The sequence below is a fragment of the Protopterus annectens genome, chromosome 6.part1 (assembly GCF_019279795.1).
Source record: "Protopterus annectens isolate FY-2018-M chromosome 6.part1, PAN1.0, whole genome shotgun sequence".
In the NCBI taxonomy this organism is placed as follows: Eukaryota; Metazoa; Chordata; order Ceratodontiformes; family Protopteridae; genus Protopterus; species Protopterus annectens.
In genome coordinates this window covers 434,978,419-435,005,094 of record NC_056738.1, presented here as the reverse complement: position 1 = coordinate 435,005,094, position 26,676 = coordinate 434,978,419, and the positions used below count along the sequence as shown (strand labels likewise).

General features: G+C 37.4%; 1 protein-coding gene across 2 annotated transcripts in view; it reads right to left on the bottom strand.

Annotated features, from left to right (window-relative positions):
- Positions 1-26,676, bottom strand: part of PTPRN (protein tyrosine phosphatase receptor type N) — a 2,492,130-nt gene that overhangs the window by 18,575 nt on the left and 2,446,879 nt on the right. For both annotated transcript variants that reach the window (XM_044075862.1, XM_044075864.1), the window contains 3 exons: positions 13,208-13,261; positions 4,469-4,533; positions 4,287-4,360 (listed from right to left, as the gene is read on the bottom strand). In XM_044075862.1, coding sequence (XP_043931797.1) covers positions 4,287-4,360; positions 4,469-4,533; positions 13,208-13,261 — 193 coding nt within the window. The remainder of the gene's footprint in view (positions 1-4,286; positions 4,361-4,468; positions 4,534-13,207; positions 13,262-26,676) is intronic.

Here is a 26,676-nt window from a genome sequence, read left to right as displayed (position 1 = left end):
ATTATGCAAGCAATATTTAAAATCTGCCCTGGTTTTGGTCCTTTGCCCCCCCCCCCCAAATAAATTTTGGCTTTTTCCAGATTTCGTCTGCTGTGAAATTGAGAGATTTTGTTGTGTCAAGTAGATGGTGCAGTGGTAGTGTTCTTGCCTTACAGCAAGAAATTCTCCGGTTTGATTCTTGGCTGGGGTGTCTTCTGTGTGGAGTCTGTATGTCATTCGTGTGGGTTTGTTCTGGTTTCCTCCCATCTTACAAAGACATATATCTGGAGCATTTCTCCCTGGGCCTCTGCTAAAAATTGTCTTTGTTCCAAGACAGACTTTCCTGGTCAATGAATGTTAAATAAAAACTATTTCAAGGAGCCGAGAGCTTCAGGGGAAGAGAAGCTTAGTGCTGCTTATTCCAAGTCTGTTTGCATTGTTAGTAGCACAACAGGTAGTAGCCTTACTTTTGATGCAGAAGGCTATGGGTTCTACTCCCAGAGTTTGTAGATGGATTGCTGATACTGTACTGTGTTGTAATTTAAAGGGAGTGGATGCTGCAGTCCTGTACATGCCCTCCTTTGGAGGAGTTAACTAGTAACTATGAACCTGCCATCAGTTTTCCATCCATTCACTACTGCAATATTACTAGCTTATTTTTTAATGCAACACAGGTAATTTATTCTTCAAGGGCAACAGTCACTTTATTGGTAGATGAAACAATGAAATATAAAGTTGTTTCCTAGCAGCAACCTCTTCATAAGTTAGAGATCCCTTTAATGTGGAATTATTTAGATGACTTACTTCTGCAGAGATTTTGTATATTTACTGATATTGGTGGATTGTAATGACATAAGTTTGAGTGGCCTTTTATGGTTGAAATTTTCTGAAATGGGTAGTTCTGTCATTATTGGTTCATACATTTTGTTTCATTGCTTACTAAAAGACTGTTCAAAACTACAAATTTAAAACACATTCTAACAACTGGTGCTGTATTATACAAGGAATATAATTTACTTCAATCAGGAAGGTGAATCAAAGAATGCATACATGTATGCATGGAGCTAAAAATGTGTTTGAAAATGTCCGAGAGGAAAGTTTGAAAGGCTCATAATCATGGGCAAATTTTAAGCTTTACTCTTGTCACCAAAGTAATGCATGAAGGTAAAACAGTTCACACCACATTATCTTGACCTGGACAAGCCTTTTGGCACAATCCCCTACTCAGATGTAGTACAAAAGATGAATCATGCAGGAGCAAACACCTGCATCACTAGCTGGATTGCAAACTTGCTCACAAGATGCAGGAGATCAAAATAGGGGAACAGACCAGTCACCAATGGAGTCCCCCAGGGATCGGTGTTCAGACTTCTTCTGTTTGGCATATACATCTCAAAAGTAAAAGTACATGCCAGAGGGCTTTGGCCAGCTAAGTCTGAGATGACTGCAAGCTAGGAGCAGTTATTGAATCCCCAAATGACTTAACCATCCTACAGGAATGTTTGTCCCAAATAATAACTGGTGTCAAAATCGTGACAATGTCCTCTGAGAACTGACCCAGTCGTTTGGCATTTGGGAATTTGTATGTACAGTGGCCTAACTTTTGACCAACATGTGCCCAGAGTTGTAAGAAAGCTTTTCTATATTGCATAGTTTATAAACAAATTGTGACTAGATCTAGAGATGTTATTGTCCCCCTTTACAAAACTCTCATTAGGTCAATAATTTTGTATAATGCCCACTTTGGCATGTAACTGTCCAGCCCTATGAAACAATTGGAATGCCTTTAGAGATACTTTACTAAAAGGATACAAGTCCTAAACAATAGGTCTTGCATGGACCACTTCAAAGATTTATTCCTATAATCAGTATCCTACAGAGTGCTTAGAGGTGACATGCCTGGCATACAAGGCATCCTTTGACCTAATACACATAGACCTACTGAACAACAGCAAGTCAAATGGCATCAGAAATACTCGGTCCAGTTATCTAAACTGAATGTTGTGGAGAGATGGATATATATCACAGAGGCTACCACTGTTCCAGAACAGACTATCCATAAAAAATAAAACAAAGCTCATCCATCCATATTCAAATGCAACTTGGATCTAAGGATGGGTAATAGAAAATGCACCCCAGGATTGCCCCTCATGCCACTAATGGATACAGGCAGTTCCTAAATGCTGCATCCCTTACATGGGTTCCCTCAAATTATCTATGGTATGATCACAGTTATTCTCACTAGGGCTAATATACAATTATCAGCCATGTGATAGGTAACACCAATCAGAAACTGTTAATTCAAGCAACCAAAGGGAATTGGCTAAGCTTAAAATGTCCTCCAAGTGAACATATGTTGTGGTAGTAAATAGTTATAAAAAATTGCCCTTTTTAATTGCAAAGTGCCCCTCTCACCCCCCCCCAGACTTCAACAGCTTCCGGCACCTATGTAGACAGGCTACACGTTCACAAAACAAACAGCCCTAGCCTTACCTGAACTAAGGATCTAAACCTCACCTGTAAAATAAACAAAGCATATTGGAGGGATAGGTATGTGTCTCAGACATTACCCCTTCTCTGGAACAAACTCCCCATGCATGGGAACCAGAGCTCTTCCCTAAGCCTATTCAAATGCAGTTTGGATCAATGGATTGGAAATAGTAAATTTGTCCCTAGCTTGTCATCTGTGGCCCTTTGGATATGGGCAGACTGCAGATGCCCTAAATCACAGGTAGTATATACTAAAGCCGTTCTAGCCTGTGGGAATTGATAAATGGGAAAATTAGGGCATGAATGGCTAGGCTGAAAAAGGCCCTAGGGCTATTAGACTAGATAGATTTTGCTAGACTCAGGTTTTTTTTTATTTTTGGTATTCCCAACAGTGGGGATTTTGTCCATCTCAACTAGTATTAATCATAGTTTTGTCAACATGGGGTATGGATATCTTCAAGTGTCACTGTAAATAAGTATGTGTTGTACACAGGGAGATTTTTATTTAGTTATTTATTTTAGAAACAGTCACCTGTGTGGGTTATAGACAATTCCAGTCTGTAGCAGGCAAGGAATTATAGGTATATATGTATGTACGCATAAATAAATAAAAGGCATAGTACTATTGATTGATAGTTGCAGTGCTTTAGAGCTACATCAGTGAGTGCTACTGCTGGAGCAAATAATTTCAAATTTCTATGATTTCACACTTATTTTTATTCCTGGCCAAGTTAATCATGAGCAGGGCTGGATGTGCTATATATCAATCATCACAGATGAGCTCTGACCTATGCCTGAAATTGGAGCATATTTCTTACTGTCAAGTTGTACTTCATTTGGTTTTAATGCACTGCAACTGATTTGCTTGATTCAGAAAATTCCCTTCCAAATTCTACTATTGGTCCTGCATGGGGTAAAGTCGTACCTTCTCTTCCCCATGCTAGGACTCAATAAATTGGGCTCTTGATGAATTGTTTCTAATAAATTGAGCCCTGATGAAAGGCAACCTGAAAAAAAGCAATGGGAATCTGATAATAAGAAAGGCAAGTTTGGAGCACAGGACATCATTTAACCACTTCAAAGCCCTTAGAGCAGAAACCCAGTAACAGACCAATATGTTGCTTTTACATATTTGTAGGCCAGCACAAAATAGAGTGTATCTTTGCCTGATTCCACTACTAAACCTCAGGTGACAAAATCTTAGAACCTAAAAAACTGAAAACAAACCCCTGAAGCTCAAAAGAGTGAAAGCTTAAATTGTAAGCACTTTTTTCATGGGGCAATCCATGCACCCTGCTCTGTGGGGGGGGGGGGGGCAAGCCCCCCACCCTAACCTATATATTCCAACTCTGCTATTGTACAAACGTAAGGAAGGAAGAAATCCCACCCCCAACATGAAACATTGTTGGTGCACAGTTAGATACTGCACCAAATGTAATTTCCCATGGCAAACAGATGTTAATATTCTGTTCTTTGATATTCTGTAACTTGGATTCAGGTGTAATCTCTCAAATATTAACTTTCTCAAACTCAGTACACCTGTGTCTGCTGCCTTGTCTGTGCATGCTATTCTCAGGGTTCTTATAACCCATCCTTTTACCCCTGTATAAACTCACTCAGGGAAAAGAAACCCGATGACCTGTAGAGAAGCCCCTTTGCCCATACCATAAACCGGTTTGATTTAGAAGAATATTTGCTGATATATACAGATGCATTAAATTCTACTTTGTCAGCCACAGGAAAAAAAACACAGAAGAAACAGATTTAGAGAGACAGAGAAGGGGACAGGGAGAGAGGACAGAACTAGAACTCTATACCTTTGTCCGCACCATGCCTGGTCTCTGGTCTCGAATATGTTCCAAGCTTGCTGCTATGTCAATTTCTTTCACTCCTGAAATGAGGTCAAAAAGGTTAAAATGCAAATATAAACATGGACCTGAACATTAATTCTTCAGACACTCTAATTAGTTTATAGGACACATGGTTAGAAATGGCTTACCTTTGGCCATTCTGTTAAGAACCATGTCAATCAATATGTAGGTTCCAGTCCTCCCAGCTCCATCACTGAAATGGAAAAAAAAATTCTCTAGATTATAGAAAGTATTTAATAAGAAATTCTAAAACTGAACTTTGTTTAAATATCGTAATCTAAAAGTAAAACATTTTCTTGTTAAAATTTCAAGAAATTAGGATTAGCATATTATGTGCAGTGAAACTATGGTGAAATGTATTAAACCTGAGGACAACAGTGCTACTTTATTTGTGACATGCTGCATTTAAAACTACTTATTTAACAATAAAAACATGTAGTAAACTTGTTCACAAAGGACTCTTATTGGCCTTTTTTCTACATAAGCTTTTCTATGCTACACAGCTTAAGAAATGGTTTCCTCTACGCATGGTATATCTGCAGGATCTGCTGTTTCTAATTTTTTCTCTCTGCTTCTCTGGTCATAAGGCATTATTTCCCTCTGTTCTCACATCTAGTTTTGCAGATCAGAAAGGAAGGAGAATAAAAGAAGAGTCAAGGTACTGAAGAACACTCCTCCAAATGATTGCTATGAAATCCATTTCATTGTAGCTACATTAAAGTAGAACTTTACAAAGCATGGGACAGTATGAAATACTACTCCATTCAGTTTTTTTTCCCTAAAGTTTTCTGTGTGTAGAATTCTAGGAGGAGGTATGATAATAGAAAGAAGGAAATTAAGGAAAAGCCCATTATATGGAATGCAATTAGAAGGGCTGTTAAACAATTGTGAAGGAAGAAACCAGAGTTGTGGTGCAAAAGGACAGGCATCTGAGAGGTAGGACTCAGATCTTGTGTTGTCTGGAATATATCTGAGGTTTACATTCAGTCATTGAACAGGGTGCGAGTTTAGCAGTAGCTTGAAATTTAAATCAACCTAGATCGTAAAATCAGTTTTAGAGACTTAATTGTATACTTTCATAATGGCCTGTATTCATCAATGGACACTAATTAACTGTCTCAAACTCAATACACCTGTGTCTGCTGCCTTGGCTGTGCATACTACTCTCAGGGTTCTTATAACCCACCCTTTTACCCCTGTATAAATTATGGGGGTGAAAGGCTTCAATTAATTTCCAAGGTGTGCAGTCTTGAAATTATAAATGATGACATCTTGACAGAAAACAGCTCACTGCTATGTAGTCAGTGAGCTACAGAACACTGTCTGGATCAAATATCTCTTACTGCCTAATATCCTGGCTGAGGTTATGCTGTGCCTTGACAACTGCAGTTCCATTAACCTGGGGGTTCTGGAGTGTGACTGACATCACCTGAAAGTACTACAAAAATCTACCCTGCTACTTGTTGCTGCTTTATGTTACCAATAAATTACAACAGTTCTGCTAGTTTGATCACATATCATCTACAAAGTTCTTGTTTGATTTTTGTCCCGCGTGACATATGCCCCTGTACTTGAAAGAGCGGTTTGTATCTTACTGTCCTGACTCATACCCTCTGCACTGCCATCAAAGAGCTGTTGGCTATTTTAAAGGTAGGTGCTTGAATAATCTGGGATTTGCTTCTTTGCTTGACATGATCCTAATCTTCAGAAGCTACTACTTAGTGGCTTCAGAAAACTCCAGTACTAAGCAGCTTTGGGAGGTTCCAAAAAACTCATCAAATTCCAGTTAACATCTCAGTAGTATTTTAGTAACATTCAGTAGCATTTTAACACTTTATTTCTTTTCTGTTCATCTACTTTATTACCCTCTAGTGATGTGCTTGTCCCAATCACAGTAATGTAATGTTATATTTCCCATTTATTACGCATTACAATTTAGTTATAAGAGTTAACCTGAGAGAAGAAGACAGTGAACTAATAAAGCTACAAAATGCATTAAACTAGTATGGCATACCACTCAACTGTCCAGAAGTATGCAGAATTTCCACATTTTTGCCTCATTACTTCTGATCTGTTCCTCAAAAAACCTATAGTTTTCTGGCACATTATTGAGAATTGAAGAAACTAAATAATGACATATATTTGAGTTTCAGAGCTCATATCCTTCAGAAAATGCATGCAAATGCAAAACTTATATTTCTGTCGACTTTATAAGAACATTATTTAAAATATTTCCCTGAGTTTGGTCCTTTGCTCCCCCCATATTATTCTCGACTTTGTTCAGAATTCTTGTGTTAAGAGGTTGAGAGGTATGCATTATAGAAATGAAAAGGCGAAAGGCCTGAGTCATCTGACAAGTATCATGATATTTTTGTACACTCTTAACAACTCCTGTGTTGTCTAGAATGCATAGTGCAATCGACACTACTATAGGTTTTTGCAAGTGCACTCTTCTGCCCAACCCTTTCTCTAGCTAGAGTACACATACACTTTGGTGGGCTCAAGTCCCACAAACTTCTTAGTTGCAAGCACTGTAATCACAGACCTTTCCCAGGTAGAGCTCTTGCAGCGAGGCTCTATCAATGTACAAAATATCTGGTTGTAGACGGTATATTATTTCACAAGCTTTAAAATAATCGATTATGCCAGCTCTGATTCATCAGGTTTGCTTAAAGGTATTGTAAAATAGCCTAATGAGCACTAAAAGCACACTTAATGCTCTGAATTGTGAATTTTGTCTCTATTTCTTAAAAGGCTGTAAAGTGCTCCTGAGAAATAACCGAAAAAAAAATATTCTGAGAAGATATCAAATTATTTCAAGGACCACAGATGAGACCAAGCTACTTTTTGCATATTAATGTGAAATAAGCACCCAAGCCTTTAGCGTGCTTAGCAGTATTTCAGAAATAGTTTTATTCACACTAATTGATTACATTCTGCAAAAGCTGTTGTCCTCTTAAGATAAGTATTCCAGATATTTGCATGTTGGGGTTTAAGGAAAAGCAGCCATGGTATATAACAGTAAAAATAGAATTACAGAAACAAAACAAAACAATACACACACACACAAATATTTCTATGTATGTGTGTTGGGGTGGGGCACATTATCTAAGATCTAAAGGGATAAGGAAAATTAATAAATAGTGATAATGTTGCAAAACTATATCTGCAATCCAAAGGGATCAGGAATATTCATAAAATGTATAAAATGCTTCATACCCGACTTGTAGGCTAAGCTGCATTTCTTCACTATATTTATGAGACAGACAGACAGACACACACACACACAGACAAAAACAACTTCTCTGACAACAGTGGGAACTAGAGACCTGACCTTTGCCTAGTGAACAAAAGAATGGTCAAAAATGAAATTGTATGGTGCCATCACTAAATAGCACTGCATTTTGCAGAGAACAGATGGCTGTTCCCTTAATAATGTGTTGTGAAGTATCACTATCATCTGAAACATGGAAATACATTATTGCTGGAATTAAAGTGCACACACTATGAGATATGAACCACTGCAGGACCATGAGTAAATACAACTTAGTGTCAATGAAGGCTTGCCGAAGGCAGAATCTGGCCATCTATAGCATGGATCTACGCAGCAGTGCCAGGTTGTGAAGTGACACTCTTTGATATCCCTTGGCATTGCTGGAAAAAAAAAAGTAACTGAGGTTTTTAAGATCATAAAAGCAAACTATGAAGTAAAGGAAGTCAAGAACATTGGCATCAGGAAAATGGGATTTGTAATAGAAACCAAGAAATTTACAAGACAGTTCAGAAATGTACATTTTGAGCCTTGACATGAATTAAGTTGATACTGGCGACCCCTAATGGGAACAGCCGAAAGAAAAAGAAGAAGAAGACATGAGTTAAGTTTGATATCATATTCAGGAAGGTCAAAACACTCATCTACTAATGTTTGCCAAAGTTTAATTATTGTTTTCTTTTATAGTTTTAATGAAAAGGAGGTTTACAAATTTATGTTGTGAGAAGCAAATTCAAAAGACTTGCCTCTTAGTTTACAATCTTTCAGCTATACCAAAACATATGAAATCAATGTTTCTACCCATAGTTTCCTGAATGCGATGTGTAGTAGCCAGTAACAGAATTAATACCTTTTTAAAAATATTTAAAATATACCTAATTCATGGCCAGATATTCTTCTGCAGGTGGATTTACAGTTTCCTGATTTTGCCATTTCTACCACCCTTGCTGTCCCTATGTGGTATATTGAAACATGACATGAGTGAAGGAAATTTTGTAAAAATAAATTAACATGTGCCATAAAGAGTACCACCCTGCAGAAATGTGAAATGAAAATCTTTTAAGAAGGCCTGTAGGTAGAAAATCAGTGTAGCCTGGTGTTTTTCTGGGTCCTGTCATATCTAGACTCAGAGTTAACTAAGTCTAGTCAAATCCAATGAAAGTCATATACTGCAGCTGTACAGATTTAAAAAGTATGGAATTTTGTGGGTAATGAAATTTTTCTTATACTTTCAATGCTACAGGATCTTAAAGCATAGCTTTCAACATCATGCTCCTGAATGCTGGACAAAGCCAAAATAATTGAGGAACAAAGGTTCAAAAACAGGTAAATTTATTACTGTAATTCGCTTAAGAAGTCAAAAGAGAATGACCGGTTTGGGATCAACATGCATTTTCTGAACATAAGAAGTATGAAACTCTAACATCTGGTATTAGTGACTAGCTGTAAACCATTGTGATTTGCCAAACAATCAAAGATTTTAAGAGTAGCGGAGCAAAAATATGAGGATAAAATCTGGGACATTCTGCAGAATTCCGGACAGTTGAAACGTAAGTCTCAGACTTGGTTTGTGTCGAACTATGCGAGCGTTTGGAGGCTGCAGGTGCATGGTGGGATACCGATACAATAATGTTTACACTGTAAACTCCTGTGAAAGTTGACTGTTTTGCATGTTGACTTTTTAGCTGCAAAGCTCTGTGTTCCCACTACATGCAGTTCATTAGTTACTAAATCTGGTAATTTCCAAACCTTGTCTCTTCTGATTCTACTTACCACTCACTAAAATACTATATATGATCAAATTCTGCTTCTGTTTATGTAATATATTCAGTTGATTGTTATTATTTTCCATTTCCTCTTACTATGTCACTAATTACTCTTTTTATCTATACTGACCAATCTTTAATCTCTTCACCATCTAAAACTGCTTCACTTAGCAAAGTATTTGGCCTGCCCATGCTGGATTTCTGCCTGTATCCATGTAGACAACTACAAAGATACCTTTTGCTTCTTCTGAGCATTTTATACCTATGTACACAGGAAAGATATAAACTGTGTTGTATGTATGAAACAGATTTTGTTCCATAACACAAAGCTCACAGAGGCCTGTATATCCCTGGACATCAGAACTGGCCAGTCACAAAAAAACTAACATCATATTAACAGTGATACTCTGCAGCAACAGAGTTACAATTGTCAGAGAAGGCATATTATGAAGTTGTACTGTAGTGATTCTGGACAGGGTCTGCAAAGACCTCAGCAGCTCAGTACCTGAGTTAAACATGAGCAACTAAGTACAATGTGTGTGTTTCGGGAAATTGCAGGGATGAAGGAAAGACTGTGTAGGGGACAGAGGAGAGGGACAAAGGGCTCATTCTGGTTCCAGTCAAGGGGAATGTTATATACAGTATAATGTATGGATTACTGCTGCTGTCCATAACTGTTAACATTTTAATTCATTTCAGGAGCCTACATTCCTAGAATTTGCTTGAACTACTCAGACTGACAGTGATGTTTGGTGATAAGGACCTTTGAACCCTGGAATATCTCTTCTGATGTATTAGAAAGAAAGGTGTTGAGTATATTTATGAAAGAGGACTACTAAACTTGTCATGTGTTCTACTACTGCTGCTATAGAGAAAAGTGACTGGAGGTGGGATTTCCCACAAATGGGGCATGCAAGCAGTCATGGCAGCCAACAAAAACCTAGGTGCACCAAAAAGAAATTCTCTTACAGGAAAAACCCTCTAGACAAGCAATATCTACAGTAGTACATGCAATTGTAAAGACCTTTGTTAAAATGAAAAATAACTCCAGTGGCAAGAAAATAGCAGACAGAGTCAACACACGGTTTATTGTGCAGCAGACACTATTCATATTCTGTATGGAGAAAAGGAATATAGGACACTAGCTGGAGACACTAGGCTCAATATTGTGCATCATAATGAGGAATATATTACTGACTATACCAAGCAGAAAGATTAATTGTGGCATCACAAAATTACTTTTTCACATCTCACAGCATATAGAAAACTGCCACAGGAGAAACAAAAGGTAGAACAGTATCAGCTTTGAGGATCAAGGCCACATTGTCCTTGTTAGAAGACGTGGTAAGTAGTATGAGCCACATAACACCCAATGCAATTAATATGAAGCAGTGGCACAACTTACATTGTCATGGTCATTTGCAAATCAGTTATGTCAGAAGTAATGAATTTATGCTCCAAATGCAGTATGTTGCCATGACATAAAAAGTTACTTCTCTGCAGTCAGAACATTTTCAGATTTTTTATTTTAAATCTACAGTGGTTTAAACATTTTGCTTAGTTATTTACATGAAATGGTAAATATTAATGCAGGCTGCAGCGATTACCTGGGGCTTTATTGCTTGATATTATTAAGGTACGTTTAAGTCCCTCATACCTTCTCCATTATTAAGCCATATGACGCACTACTGTGACATGACAACAGAAGGAGTACTGTAGTAAAACATTCCCGGTCAACAAATGTTAAATAAATAAATAAATAAACTGTCACAATTGTGAGGAGAGGGCTACCCAATGCTTTAGTGTATCTTAAGTTACAGGAACACTATGCTGGAGGGGCACAACTCTAGACAATTATTATACCAATCACTGATGATGTGGGTGTGGTATACTGAAGATTTATTAACGGATGGTGTGCTTTAATCATGAGGGTGAAGCCCAAGTGATTAAACAAAGCCAATTGTGGGTAAATCTTCAATATACCACACCACGGAGTCAGTTATTGCTATTATACAATGACATTATTTAAGAAAAAAATTACTTACTTTTCTTGAATAATTTCTTTGTATTATGGCTGCATTGTGTTCTTCTGCTTTTGTTAGGTATCCTACTGATTTTTTTTTTTATGTACTGCGCATGCGTATGTGGCTTACATTCCCACACTTACACAGTGCATCAGTGCTTTGGAAAGGAAGCAATGGAGAAAGTAAAATCTTCGTTGCTCATTTTTTTTTAAATAAGATTGACATTCAGACACTTTAGAGGTACAAGAGAGACAGGATGGAGAAAATACAAGGAAAATCAGGTACTTTTCTTTAGTTCTGAATAACGTACCTGATTTTCCTAGCGTTTTCTCTCTTGTACCTCTGGATTGTCAAGATTTCTAATGTTATTATTATTTTTTTATGGTGAAGAAAACTTAAAAAGTTATAGCATATAGTAATGGAAAAAAGTACGGGTGACTGGACTTTTTTCTATTGGTATAAGCTCGATTTACAATGGGCACGCTCATTGGGCTGACCAATCAGCGTGCTCATTTTTGAATGCTAATGGCCAGTCATTTTATAATGTGTAATCTATTACTTTGCTAGGTTTGGGTAATTGTAGGAGCTACCTAATACAACAAGCATGAACTTATTTTAAGGGATGGGGAATGGCAGTGGGCAACCCTAGAAAATGAACATTTAGATTAACATTGGTATGTCTGGAAGGTGAAGGAGTGCCACTAGACATAAGAAACTAGTAACTTTCGCAACCCTACACATGGGCTCATTTAATTAACAAAAGTGGGGGTGATTCCAGAAGTGACAGTATTTGTTAAGAAGGAGGGGAGGGAAGATTATGTTAATTATATCCACCTTAGTAAATTTACAGGGGGGTGACCTTAGACACCACCTATATATGCATTTTATAAGGTGGGAAGACAAGAGGCCATTGGTTGTCCAAATACAGCTTCTGTAACACCATCATGCTTGCCTGCTGTACTAATGAGTTTTAGGATTTGACAAAAGTATGAAGTTGTCTTTTCTTGTAGAAATTACCTTAATGAGTACTTACAGAACTTTAGCCTATTTCAGGCAAATGTCACTCAATGGCAAATACAGTTGGAAGGAAAAAGTGCCCAAATATTGTACTTCCGTGCACTGATCCTTTCATTTCCTTATTTCCACTCTATCTTTGTATCTGTCTAATTACACTGTTGTAAGGTCTGCATCTTCTTGATTTGGAAAACCCAAGGAAACCTAGTAGATGAACAAGATTTTCTTATTCTTACAAGTCTGTCTGCAATGGTTTATCGCAATATCATCCACCACAGGCAGAAGCAGTCCTGCAGCCATAATAATCTAGCAGTGCCAACCTGAACTCTACATCTTGGCTCTGCTCTCAAACCTGTTTAAGGTGGTGGCATTTACAGTCCTAATTTTACAGTGTTTTTGACCAATGTGCCCATTCCCCCACTTACTATTAATCTGTACTTCTCTCATGAACAATATTTTTTCCAGTGATGCATGAACTTCTACAACTCTACAGCAAGAACAATGATGTGGCAGCCAAGCTCATGTTTAGATCACATACAAACATACATGAACCATGTTGAAAAGTACTTTCAATGCCAGATGTGATACAGGTTTTGTATACTATGGATGATCAAGAAGCATTACAATACACCAATACTCGCCATGCCTTTGCCTCCAACACAATATTTTACAAGTTTGTTTCTGTAGCAGTCAGCTGTACACAGCGTAATGAATAATTTACTTCATATATGTAATTTACATCATATATGTAAGCATGACATCAAAGCTGTTACCATGCTTATTCAGTTTTACCTGCAGTGAACAATAATGGGGCATGAACGGCCTCTGTAGCACTTGTTGACTTTTCTGGGAAGAAAAAAACCAAAACAGAATAAATTAGTTAGTTGTTAGACCCAGAAAGGGTGCTGCACTACATGAATAATAAATCTAGCATGCCATTTATTCTTTGTAAAACTATGAATAAAATAGGCTGTGATATAATATTTTTTGTGTGCTCCTCATTTAATGCTGCTGACACAGTGTCATACAGTGGATACATAGCTGAATAACAGGCTTAAATAATGTACAGCAATCCTTTCTCTTTCTTATTCTTGCTATCATTATGCATATTTTGTTGGCTGGGTTGTCAGACACTGTCCATTTTATTATATGGCCAGATGATTACATGCATACTGAAAATTCATGCTATACAACACTAATAAAAACAGTGAAATTAAATTAATGCATCTTTAGGCAGTTATGTTAAGTAACTGAATTAGTGTGTTGAAGTATAAAAGATCCGTTTTGAGTTATGGCTTGGTAATACAGCAAACATATGTGGCAAGAGTATATATACATATAGCACAAATATACATTTGAAAGTCTGGCATAGCTACATAATAAGGGAGGTGTATGTGAATGTAGCTCATTGCACAGTTGCACAGTTATCCGAACAATTGAATATTTACAGTTACAAATTGTATTAGGCTTCAGACAGGATAAACACTAGAATCAAAACCAAGCAAACTTTTAAGACACAATGTTTGAGAGTGAAATATGAATCATCTGCTTACAATGGGGCAAAAAGTGCAACATTTTTGTGACTGTCACCCGGCATTACTTCTGCAGTGTCAAATAGGCACACTGTAGGGCACTAAGTGTATCCACCCTGCATATTTGTTGTGATCATTTCCTTTAATGTTAATGTGCAGTGAAATGAAGTACAGTGTGTTGACTAAGGAGCTATAACAGAACGGTATTTAGCCCGTATTCTGTGTAATGTTCGCATTCATTCCTAGGTGGCTAAATAGTGCTACACATATCATGATAACCAAGATGAATGATGCCTGTATTTGCATTTAGATCTTTGTCTGAAGTGTTAAGCAACAGCTATTTTATTTATTACAAAGAAAAACAAATACATATTTTCTATGGTCCCAAGACTTAAAACAATCCCCATACTCCTACCTTTTCTCTTCTATGACAGTAATATTTAATATACATCTATTTTCAATATCCAGGCCTCTCTCTAGATCCCTCCTTGTCCAAGACCAAACAAATAGTTATTTTAAAATTAAAAGTAAATAGAGGGTATTATACTGCTGATGTAGAACTTCCAGATTTCTCATGCTGAGATCAGTGCAATCATAAACAAGGGGAACATTGCAACTTTAACTTCTAGCTTATTTCTCCCCCAAAAAAAGTTTCAGAACTTCAAAATCTTTTCACACTGCATCAACAGATTTCCACTTGTAACACCACTGCACCGCCCCAGTACCAAATGACTCCCTTAGCTTTCTCTTGACCATATATAAAAACAAATAGTCTATCAATGCCATAGTTGTCTGGTATGCTGATAAGTTAAATCCTCACATCTAATAGTAATAATGCCATAAACCTATAGAGAACACTCCACAGATCTGAGGACAGCTTTTCAGTCGTTACAAAAAGTCTCTGGGATGACCTCCTTGTAACTATCTGAAGTGCTTCTACCATCTGGGATTTTTGAGCTAAACCTGCACAAATGTCTACTTCCTTCTGTTTCACAAATTCATCAGTAGACTAAACCATATCATAATCCATCCTCACAGGCCTTGCACTGGCTAAATTACTACACTGACACTTCCTGAAAAGAAATGCAACTTTATGTAGTGAACTTAAACTTTTGTATCTTTCAAGTGTATGTCAGATAAACACTCATGCACCACTCCCCACTGTGGCTAAACTAGGTTTAATAGGATCAGTCTACTACTTTTATCAATAAACACCAATAAATAAAGGCAAAAAAGAAAATATGCAAGGATTTCTTCTCTTCTGATTTTTGCTGGTAGTTTTGATATTAGTAGCCTTATTTTATAAATGCTTTATCTCACTTGATAACCCTTGTCTTGGATATTGTGCATTTTTATTCCTTGGGTTGTAATTAATCTGCCAAGGCTGAGAAATACCAATGATACCTAGTAGTTTTTATCCATGTGTGACTGAAAACATAAGTATCGTTCATAAACTTCCATTAGCTAGACAAAGGGACTGAGCTGGGAAAGATGTGCAGCAGGTAAGAGTGATAAAGGATAATGCGGGAAACGTACTCACATGTGAGGAGAGTATGTTGAGCAGACTGAAAGAGTACTTTGAGGGGCTGATGATTGAAGAGAATGAGAGAGAGAAATATGGATGATGTGAGGATAGTGAATCAGGAAGTGCAACAGATTAGCAAGGAGGAAATAAGGACAATTATGAAGAGGATGAAGAATGGAAAGGCTGCTGGTCCAGATGACATACCTGTGGAAACATGGAGGTGTTTAGGAGACATGGCAGTAGAATTTTTAACCAGATTGTTTAATGAAATCTTGGAAAGTGACAGGATGCCTGAGGAGTGGGGAAGTGTTTTGGTACTGATTTTTAAGAATAAGAGTGATGTGCAAAGCTGTAGTAACTACAGAGGGATAAAATTGATCAGTCACAACATGAAGTTATGGGAAAGAGGTCAGAAGGAGTTGCACTGTGTCCTTACGGACTTAGAGGAAGCAAATGACAGGCTGTCTACAGAGGAGTTGTAATATTGTATGAGGAAGTCAGGAGTGGCAGAGATGTATGTAAGAGTGGTACAGGATATGTACAAGAGTAGTGTGATAGTGGTGAGGTCTGCAGCAGGAACAACAGATGCGTTTAAGGTGGAGGTGAGATTATATCAAGCATCAGCTCTGAGCCCTTTCTTATTTGCAATGGTGATGGACAGGTTGACAGATGAGATCAGACAGGAGTCCCCGTGGACTATGATGTTTGCGGATGACATTGTGATTTGTAGTGAGAGTAGTGAACAAGGTGAGTAGACCCTGGAGGGGTGGAGATATGCTCTAGAGAGGAGAGGAATGAAGGTCAGCAGGACTAAAACAGAATTTATGTATGTGAATGAGAGGTAGGATAGAGGAATAGTGACAATGCAGGGAGTAGAGGTGGCGAAGGTGGATGACTTTAAATATTTGGGATCAATAGTTCAGAGTAATGGTGACTGTGGAAGAGAGGTGAAAAGAGAGTACAGACAGGGTGGAGTGGGTGGACAAGAGTATCAGGAGTGATTTGTGCCAGATGGGTACCAGTAACAGTGAAAGAGAAGGTGCGCAAGAGGGTAGTGAGACCGGCTATGTTATATGGTTTGGAGATGGTGGCATTGACAAAAAAGGCAGGAGTCAGAGCTGGAGGTGGCAGAGTTAAAGATGTTAAGATTTGCACTGGCTGTGACAAGGATGGACAGGATAAAGAATCAGTATATAAGACAGTCAGCTCAGGTTGGACGGTTTGGATACAAAGCCAGAGAGGAGAGACTGCGTTGGTTTGGATATGTGCTGAGGAGAGGTGCTGGGTATATTGGGAAAAAGATGGTAAGGATGGAGCTGCCAGGTAAGAGGAAAAGAGGAAGGCCTAAGATAAGGTATGCAGATGTCTTGAGAGAGGACATGCAGGTGGTTGGTGTGACAGAGCAAGATGCAGAGGACAGAAAGAAATGGAAACAGATGATCCACTGTGGCAACACCTAATGGGAACAACCAAATTTGGAATATTGTCAAATTCCTTTTTTACTCTGAAAAATAACATATGTTTGATTTTGTCGGAATTTAAAAGCAAAACAGATGCATTCTTTTCTTAATGTAAAACAAAGTAAGAAGAAAGAAAATTTGCAAATAGTAATTAGCAAAATTCCATGGCTATGGATACATGATGATGCCTGATGGGAGGACAGGTTTCAAGCAGAAGATGCCACAAGATACAAAGCTAAGCAAATATATGGAACAAATGTTCCCTACCAAGTGTAAATAATGCATCTGTAATTATAAATGCAATAAAAGATCACCACAAAAATAAAGGGTTTACTGAATAACAAACCAATGCAAATATGACACCTAAGGTAAATATAAAAATTAGTGAATAGTAGTGTACTTGCACAAAATACACTATACTCCTCCCTTGACATTGTAAGAATTGTAGGTACGGTTCCTAGGATAGTGTTTAAGAATAAAATGAACCTGAAAAGACAATTATGTTATAAAAGACTGAAGCTTTTGAATAAAATCAAGAGGATTGTGCCATTAATCACGTGATTAATTTACTTTATTTATATGAATATGAAGTGGAGTTTTGAACTACTTGAAAAAGAGTGATTTGTATCTGAAAGCTTGCATTTATTAAACTATTTATTCTGTCATGATCTACCTGGTTTATTTTATTATTTCTGCGATTTTCTTTATACCTCCATCCATCCACAACCTTTTTCCCACTTTTACACATGGGGTCGGAGTGTCACTTCAACAGTGACAATCACTTAGACCTATGGTTTACACCACTAGGTGGCTAACCATGCTGAAGTAATTCTTCCACACCACACACTCGCATGCACACTCATACCTATGGCCAATTTAAAGTGTCCAATCTACCTACAGTCTTTGTAATGTGGGATGTAACTGGAGCACCTGGAGGAAACCCACAAGAACAGAAGGAGGACATGCAGACTCCACATAGAAGACACCCAGCTGAGAATCAAACTGGGAAACCTCTTGCTGTGAGGTGACAACACTATTTGCTGCGCCACTGTGCCACCCTCACCACTGTGCCATGTCCCAGGATTTTTGTTGATCTCTGCAATGTTCCTGGTTTTGAGCATCCTGTGGGATAATATATATATATATATATATATATATATATATATATATATATATATATATATGGGTCTATATGACTTGGTCGACAGTTCATATGATCGACTGTTTATTTGGTCGACAGTTCATTTGATCAACAAGCATTTTAGGTGGGGGGCTTCACCCCCCACACCCCCCAATGTGGGGGGCTGTGCCCCCCACACCCCCACTAACTATATATATCAACTCCAGGGTCACACAACATTGGGGAAGGGAGCAAATGCTTGTCGATCAAATGAACTGTCGACCAAATAAACAGTCGATCATATGAACTGTCGACCAAGTCATATAGACCCATACATATATATATATATATATATATATATATATTTATTTATATATGCATACATACACACATATACACACACACACACACACACACAGATTGATATACACACACTCACGCAAACACACGCACACCAATGTGTATATAATCTACATTAATTACTTGAGTTGCAGGTTCATGAAACTGCAACTTAATCATCAGTATTACCAAAACATACCCCAATCCAGGATATGATTGCTAAAATTGCTTCAGCAGGAAAAGCACATCTTTTAATACTTGTTTCTCAGGCCTATGAAGGGATTAACACTAACATGGATTCTGCAGGGGCATCAGGTCCATTAGTGTCCATTTCCTTGGTTCATTGGGATATTTTTAATGGTTTTGTTTCATCAAGTTTTAGATCTGCCAAAACTCAACACAATGAAACAAATGTGTCTTATATATATATATATATATATATATATATATATATATATATATATATATGTGTGTGTGTGTGTGTGTGTGTGTGTGTGTCTCTCTCTCTCTCTATATACATATATATATATATATATATATATATATATATTTATTTTATTTATTTTATTTCAGTTTGATTACCGGGGAAGTCCACTGGGCCATGAAGTACCCATTTTCAGTGGAGGCCCGGGGAGAAAAGCTCCAAAGGCAGTACAATCAAGGTTACAAATGCACAAGATAAAATACAATAGAAATGTCCAAACAGTAAGTATACATAGTAAGAACAGTGCAAAATAACAAAAACATCATTTTTTTTTTTTTTACATAAGTTGCAATATTTTTCTCTTTACAGTCAACTGAGAGTTGACTAAATCATTTTGGGAATTAGAAATGAAATCAGAGAGCAGATATGGCAGGGGTAGAGAGTGGCTTAGTGTAGTAAATCACTACAATTTATATAGGGTGAAAGCAAGAACATTTCCATTTGGAAGATAGGTGTGAGTAGAGTTGGGTCTTGAAGTATTCCGTGTTAGGTATAGTCCTAAGTGAAGGAGGGAGAGAGTTCCATTTTTTGCCTAGAGAGAAGGATAGTAGAAGCTGGCCAGCAGAATGTTTAGGTCTGGGAATGGAGATTAGGTTTTGTTGTGCTGATCTCAATGATCGGTTAGGGATGTAAGGGGGAAGGATGTTGGATAAAGCTGGGCATTTTTCTGGGTAGAATATTAATTTGTGAGCGGTTGTTAGTTGAAGATAGTCAAGGTGGTTAGGGAGTTCTAACCAGTTCAGAGATTGAAGGGTAAGGCAGTGGTGGGTTGAGGTTTTGGATTTAGTGGCGAATTTAGAGATCTTATTATAGCAAGCTTCAAGTTTAGAGGTGAGGGAAGCAGACAGATTAGTTAGTAGAGGGGCACCATAAAGGAGAGAGGGAAGGAGGTAGGTGGTTGCTAAGGTGTGCCTGGAGGAGTTTGAAAGAAATAGATTATTCCTGTAGAGCATGCCTAACTTTTGGTGTTTTTTTTTTTATGTTTTGTTGTATGTGGAGATCGAATTTGAGGTGTTCATCAATGGTAATGCCAAGGAATTTAGCGGAAGGGACCACTTCTATTGGAGTGTTGGTTTGGCTTAGGACGGTGAAAGTGTTTTTGTCAAAGGAAGAAGCCTTGGTAGGGTGGAAAATTAGTATTTTAGATTTACTGGTGTTGAGGGAGAGATGGTTTTTGTGCATCCAGTTTTCTGTAGTGGAAAAAGCTATTTGTGTTTTGGAACACACACACACACACACATATATATATATATGTGTATATATATATATATATATATATATATATATATATATATATATATATAGATATCCCAAAAAAGAAAGCAAAAAGGTACCAAAAGCACAAAACCAATAATCCACACTAGTACCACTGTCAGGCGAAGCAATAAAGCCAAGGATAGACACTCGTTTATTGAATGAATTCCAAGCAGTTGTACAACCACATGCAGTAACACATAAACACAAACGTTTTAACCTCTAGGTTTTCGTTTAATACACTTCATCAGATGTGGGCCATCTTTAACTAACTCAATTTATATACTTAAAATGATGACATCACCAGTAAAGCTATCCAATAATAAAAGTGCATAATACTTTTAAATTATTAGCTTACATTAAAATAAATGACTTGTCATGTGCAAACATATCCCTATTGTATACATATTACTTTAATCATATAAATATTAGTAAAAATATTATAAAAGTGTTTTAAATAATGTTTTTAAAAACCATAAAAGTATATATAAATGAATCAATCCATGCTTTACATCCTCATTAAATAAGTGGTATTCTATCGCCATCTACTGGCACAAAATATATAGCATTCATTAAATGAAAACTGAAACACAGTAAAAAATGTATATACATAGCTGATTTGTGTGGAAACCAAGGGTATAAATAAATAATGTTGAATGTTAAAAAATACAATTATATGCAAAAAATAATAAATAACATTTTATAAAACACATTTTATAAAACCCCAGTAAGTAAAACCTTATTTCTCCTCATTACTAATTACATATTTATCTTAGGTAGGGGCATGCTGCAAAGCTATATACCTGTATACATTAGTTTAGCTACTCTTAATTTGAGTAAAGGGGCAAGTGATAAATACTCATTCAACCCTGTTTTTTTGTTGGCCTGTAGAGTCACTTGCCAATACAATTCTCAATATTCAATTGTTTCTTCCCACATGCCCCCACGTCTGTCCATATTTATTTTTTCTATCACAAAAAATAGAAAATACAATTCAGGACATACTAATGTGTGTTTATAAAGGGCGTTATTGTCTTTCCTAGTCTGTATGTCATACATGTGTTCATAAATTCTTTTCTTAAGCTTTCGTTCTGTTTTCCCTGTATAGAAAGCTTGACATGACTGACATACAGCTAGGTATACTAAACCCCCAGAATCACAATTACTATAGTCTTTGCTCCTTAACATTGCATTGTATTCCTACTTTTCAAGGTAACAGCTTCCTTATTAAATATATATTCACATTGTGAACAACGACCATATTTAAAAGTTCCATGTCTCTTCTTATTGGTCCCCACGTTTTGGTTATTGTTACTTTGTAGGAAACTTTTTCAGATTTCTTGCATTCTTATAAACCACCTTTAAATCATCTTTATTAATCATTTCTAAATCAGTGAGTGCAAGGAATTTGTTCCATTCGTTTATAAGAATTTTTCTGACTAAATTCGAACTACCATTGTATTCGATAATTAATGCCCTTTCAAAATTTTCCCCCTTATTAGAATTACCCATAAAAATTTCCTCAGACTCTAACCCTAAAATAGGTTTATATCTTCCAGTTCTCCCTTTGAGAACCTCATCCTGTACCCCCATAAGGAGATCCTCTGCGTAATTCCTCTCCTTAAACATCTGGTTGAGGAACAACATTTCTTTAACAAAATCATCACTACTAGAGGTCATTCTGCTAGATCTAATACACTGACCTCTCACAATATTTTGTTTGTAATGAAAAGGATGTGCACTCTTAAAGTGTAAATATGAATTACAATATGAAGTTTTCCTATGTACCTTAGAATTATTTTCCTATGTACCTTAGAATTATTTTTCTTATAAACTTCTATGTCCAAGTATTCTAACTTTTCTGGGGAATATTTATAAGTGAATTTTAAAAAAATCTATAAAACCTAAAATCTCTTCTTCTGAGGCAACCCATAAAACACAGATATCATCCAAAAATCTTTTATAAAGAATCCAACAATGTTTATAAACAGAATCTAGCAAATATTTTTCTTCCCATTTTGCTAAAACCAAATTTGGGTATGTGGGTGCGCATACTGCACCCATCGCTACCGCTTTAGATTGATGAAAAAATTCACCATTAAAATAAATGTAATTTATTTTATTTTTTATTTTATTTTACATTTGTTAACTGGGATAGTCCGACTGGACAGAGGCATTTTCAGCGGAGGCCCGGGGAGAAAAGCTCCGCAGTTTATCAACAATAATTAAAAGCAGAGGGATAAACAAGCAATCATAGAACAAATGAACAAGTGAGATATTAAAGAAGGCATATAACATATAAATCAGTGAAACATTAATGGCACATACAGTAGTACCAACAAGTATATTTACAATTTATCTAGTGTCATCTGTTTGTCAAGTTAATAGGCTACAACTCTTCAAGTTATGTAATCCAAAAATTAGGTAAAGAAAAAGAGGGAAAATCTAGGGTACTTTATGTGGTGCATGGACATATCCAGTTTTTAGTAAGATGAAGTTTGAGTAAATGTTTGAAAGTTTGGGTGGAGGAGGTAGAAGTAATAGAAGTAGGGAGATTATTCCAGGCTTTTGCAGTGGTGTAGGAAAGTAATGCTTTCCCTGCTGTGTTATTTGCCCTGGTAATATTAAGGAGAGACTTGTTAGCAGACCGAAGAGGGCGAGAGGTAGAATAGTGAGACGGTAGATGAGTTAGGGCCGGAGTTTTTTTAGGGTAGGTGAGGATGTTAAAAGCTATGAGAATTTGTTGATAGGTAAGAAGTTGTGGAAGCTCTAGTCATTGTAAGTCCCTTAGAGCCTGGCAAAGATGAGTTCTGTAGGGAGAGTTGTTTGCAAACCTAGCAATGCTGTTATAGCATTCCTGAAGTTTGGAAAGAGCTGTTTTTCTAGCCTGAGTTAGGGTAGGTGTAGCATACATCAGAATGGATAGAAGGTGAGTTTGAGCGAGGGTGATTCTTGTCTTGTCTGTAAGGCATTTTTTATGTCTATAGAGAGTTCCCATTTTTTTGTTTACCATTTTGACAGTTTGGGCTATATGGACATCAAAGAACAGGTTGTTATCTATTTCTACCCCTAGGAGTTTAGTATGGCTAGCTGGAGATATGACAGTGCCATTAGAAGAGTTGATGGTGAAGGAGAGGGGACAGTGTTTGGATTTATTAGGAGAAAACAGAAGTAATTTGGTCTTATTTGGGTTGAGAATAAGCTGAATGTTATTCATCCATTTCTCTATGGAGGTAATAGATCCTTGGGTAAGCTTTTGTAAGGTGGTTAGTCATGGGGATGCGCAGATGAGTATTGAGTCATCTGCGTACTGTATGAGTCAGGCTTGTTGGGTAGCATTAGCAACGTTGTTTGTAAAGATAGAGAAAATAAGTGCACCCAGGATTGAGCCCTGTGGAACACCAATAGTTGTTGGAAGTTGTGGTGATAGAATTCCTTGCCATAAAACTGACTGTTGTCTGTCGGATAGGTAGTTTGTGAACCAGTCTATAGTGGCAGGAGCAAATGATAGGGTAGCTAGAGAATTTAAGAGTAACTGGTGTGAGACCATATCAAATACTTTTGATAGGTCCAGAAATATGGCAGAAACAAAGTTATCACTTCTGTACTGGTTGACCTGATGTGTAAAAGAGAGGACAGCAGTGGTTGTACTATGGTGAGGGCAAAAGCCATGTTGTGTGGGAGAGAGAAGGTTATTAGCAGTAAGGAATTTCATGGCTTGTGTGTGAATACATTTCTCAAAAAGTTTAGAAAGGGGAGACAAGATGGCTATGGGGCGGTAGTTGGAGAAGTCATATGAGTTTCCTTATCTGTGGAGGGGTATGATATGAGAAATTTTTCAGAGCTGAGGAATGTAGGATTCCTGAATTGAACGGTTGATAAGTATGGAAATGGGGTAGAATAAGGATTCTGGAGCTATTTTTAGGAAGTCTGCAGGTATGTTATCAGCTGCGAGGGTAGTTGGCTTGAGTTTTAGGAGGAGCTTTTTAATGGTGGAAGTGGGAATGGGTGAGAGAGTAAAGGAGGGTATAGTTATTGGGTTTTGTGATGGGGTCAGTGCGGAGTTATTTGACAATAGTTTTTTAGATAGTGACTGTATGGAGTCTATAAAGTGATGATTAAATTGGGATGCTATGTCAGTGTTGATATCGGGGGGGTTAGGAGAGGGTGTGGTTGTTTTGCCAGGTTTTACGAGGGAGTTGATGGCTTACCAGAATTTCTGGGGGTGATTTGAGTGTTTCTTTTGTAGTCCTAGGTAATAGTTCTGCTTGTCTAAATTTGTTTGTTTTTTTTGGCTTGATTCCTAGGCTGTTGGTATCTTTGACTATTTTGTGGAGAATTGTCTTTTTCCATTGTTTCCAGGCTTTGACTTTAGATTTTATTAAGGCTCTAGTATCCCTGGTAAGCCATGGAGCATAGTTTGTTTTTGCCTTAATTTTCCTGATGGGTGCAACAGTATTAAGGATGTTGAGAAATGTGCTATTAAAGTAGTTGACAGCTTGGTCTAATGTTAGGGAATGAAGTGGTTTCCAGTTACATAATTTAAGTATAGTGTTAAGTTCCTGGGGATCTAAGTTCCGCTCATCTCTAACTTGTTTATATGTTATGGGTTGTGGAATAGAGGCTCGTTTTCTTAGGAGAAAGATGGGGTGGTGGTCGCTGAGGACATCAGGTAAGCAGCCAGATGTGTAGTTGGGTTTGGGAGAGTTTACTAGTATCCAGTCAAGAATAGACTGCTTATGGGATTTTTTATCTGTTCTTGTGGGTTCTTGGATAAGTTTGGAATATCCAAAGAGGTTAATGTGGTTAGTGGGGTTGTTGGAGTTACAGGTTGACCAGCTGATATTTAGATCACCTAGTACAATGGTCTCTTGTGGAAGGTTATGTGAGATCCACTGGAGTGTTTCCTCAATTATTGGGGAGTTGTTTCCTGGAGGAATATAACTACAGAGAACATTAATTTTCTTTGTTTTGTTTATAGTTAGCATGGAGGCTAAGGTTTCTGCATTTTGGAATTTTGGCAATGAGAGTTGTAAGGGTTGAAGGTTGAGCGTGTTTTTAAACATAACTGCCACTCCACCTCCTTTCCTTCCTGTTCTGTCTAGTCTTAGGATATTGTACCCTGGGGGTAGGATTTCTTCATTTGGGATTTTGGGTTTAAGCCAAGTTTCAATTATAGCTAGTATATCTGGGGAGTGTTTGGATATAAATGCATGTAGATTTGCAAGTGTATTAGAGATGATACGAATATTTATGTGAAGGATTAGTAGGTCAGATTTATGCCTGTTGGAGGGTAGGGTAGCACGTGGTCCTGGGTTTGAATGTATATCACCTGAAATAAAGAAACTTATGCTGGACAGTATGATGTGTTTAATGGTGTGAGCTACTTCTATATAGGATTTAGTTTGAAATGATTTGGTATATGTATTTGGTAGGCAGGTCCTGTATGAGTATAGTACATATGTATCTCTAAATAGTGAGGGGCAGATAGGGAAGTGTGTGTGAGTTGTAGGGTATGGTATACTATGTGTTGTGTGGTAGGAGGTATTGTGAAGTGGTAAATTGGTTTGTATTGATGTTAGGTGGGCTATGGTAGCTAGGGCTAGCAATATATTTGATAGAAGTGTTTGCATTGTAGTACTGAAGCAGTGTTTGACTAGTGGCAATTCTAGGGGATAACTATAAGGAAGGGAATGAAGTGGGTGTTATTCTAGTGTGTGATTTTATTGGTGGGAGGGTAAGGGGTATGGTTAGAGGAGATGGGAATTTGTAGTTGATTGGTGCTAAGGATGGTCAGGTGGTGTGGGGTTAGAAATAAATTTAACTGATATGGGGGTGGGTGGGAATGGGGGTAGGGTAAAGGAGGGGAGCGGGTCCTAGCCAGACCTCATGACTGCAGAGCCAATCTGTGGGTTCTGTTCAGGACAGGGAAGGCATGGAGCACAAAAAGGATTTGAGTGCAAAAAAGTCAATTAATTTGCACAAACTATCTCTTGCCTGTAACTTTGTAATTGCTATTTTATAAGACATAGGAGAGGGGCCTTAGCTCCTTTTGCCAGTGCTGCAGATACCCTAGCTGGACATACATAAAGACAAAAAGAACTATAACTGGTTAGCAACCTTATGTCTTTTTAGCACTACAGACAAAGTAGTCTGTTTTTCGGTTCAGGTTCTCAAACGGAAAATCACCTATCTTTACGATCCGTCTGATTGGGCTGGGCAGAGCAGAGTGAGGGATAAGAACAAGCGAAGAGTTTCTGGGAAAGAAGGAGAGATATATTGCTGGGTGTTAGAATTAATCACAAAGCAAGATCTGCATACATGCTACAAATAATACAAAGCATCTATGCTTAGCATCACCGTTGAGCTATAGATTGATTCAAGCAGAATAGGGTATGTTATAAAACAAAGCACATGTTTGTTGGCATCTAGTTTAACCAATAGCTAAGGCAACTACACCTTCCAAGCGTGTGATAGTTATAGCTCAACAATAGCACTTAGTTAACACAATAAACAGTCTCCCTATAGATATTAGCAGTTAGTGCAG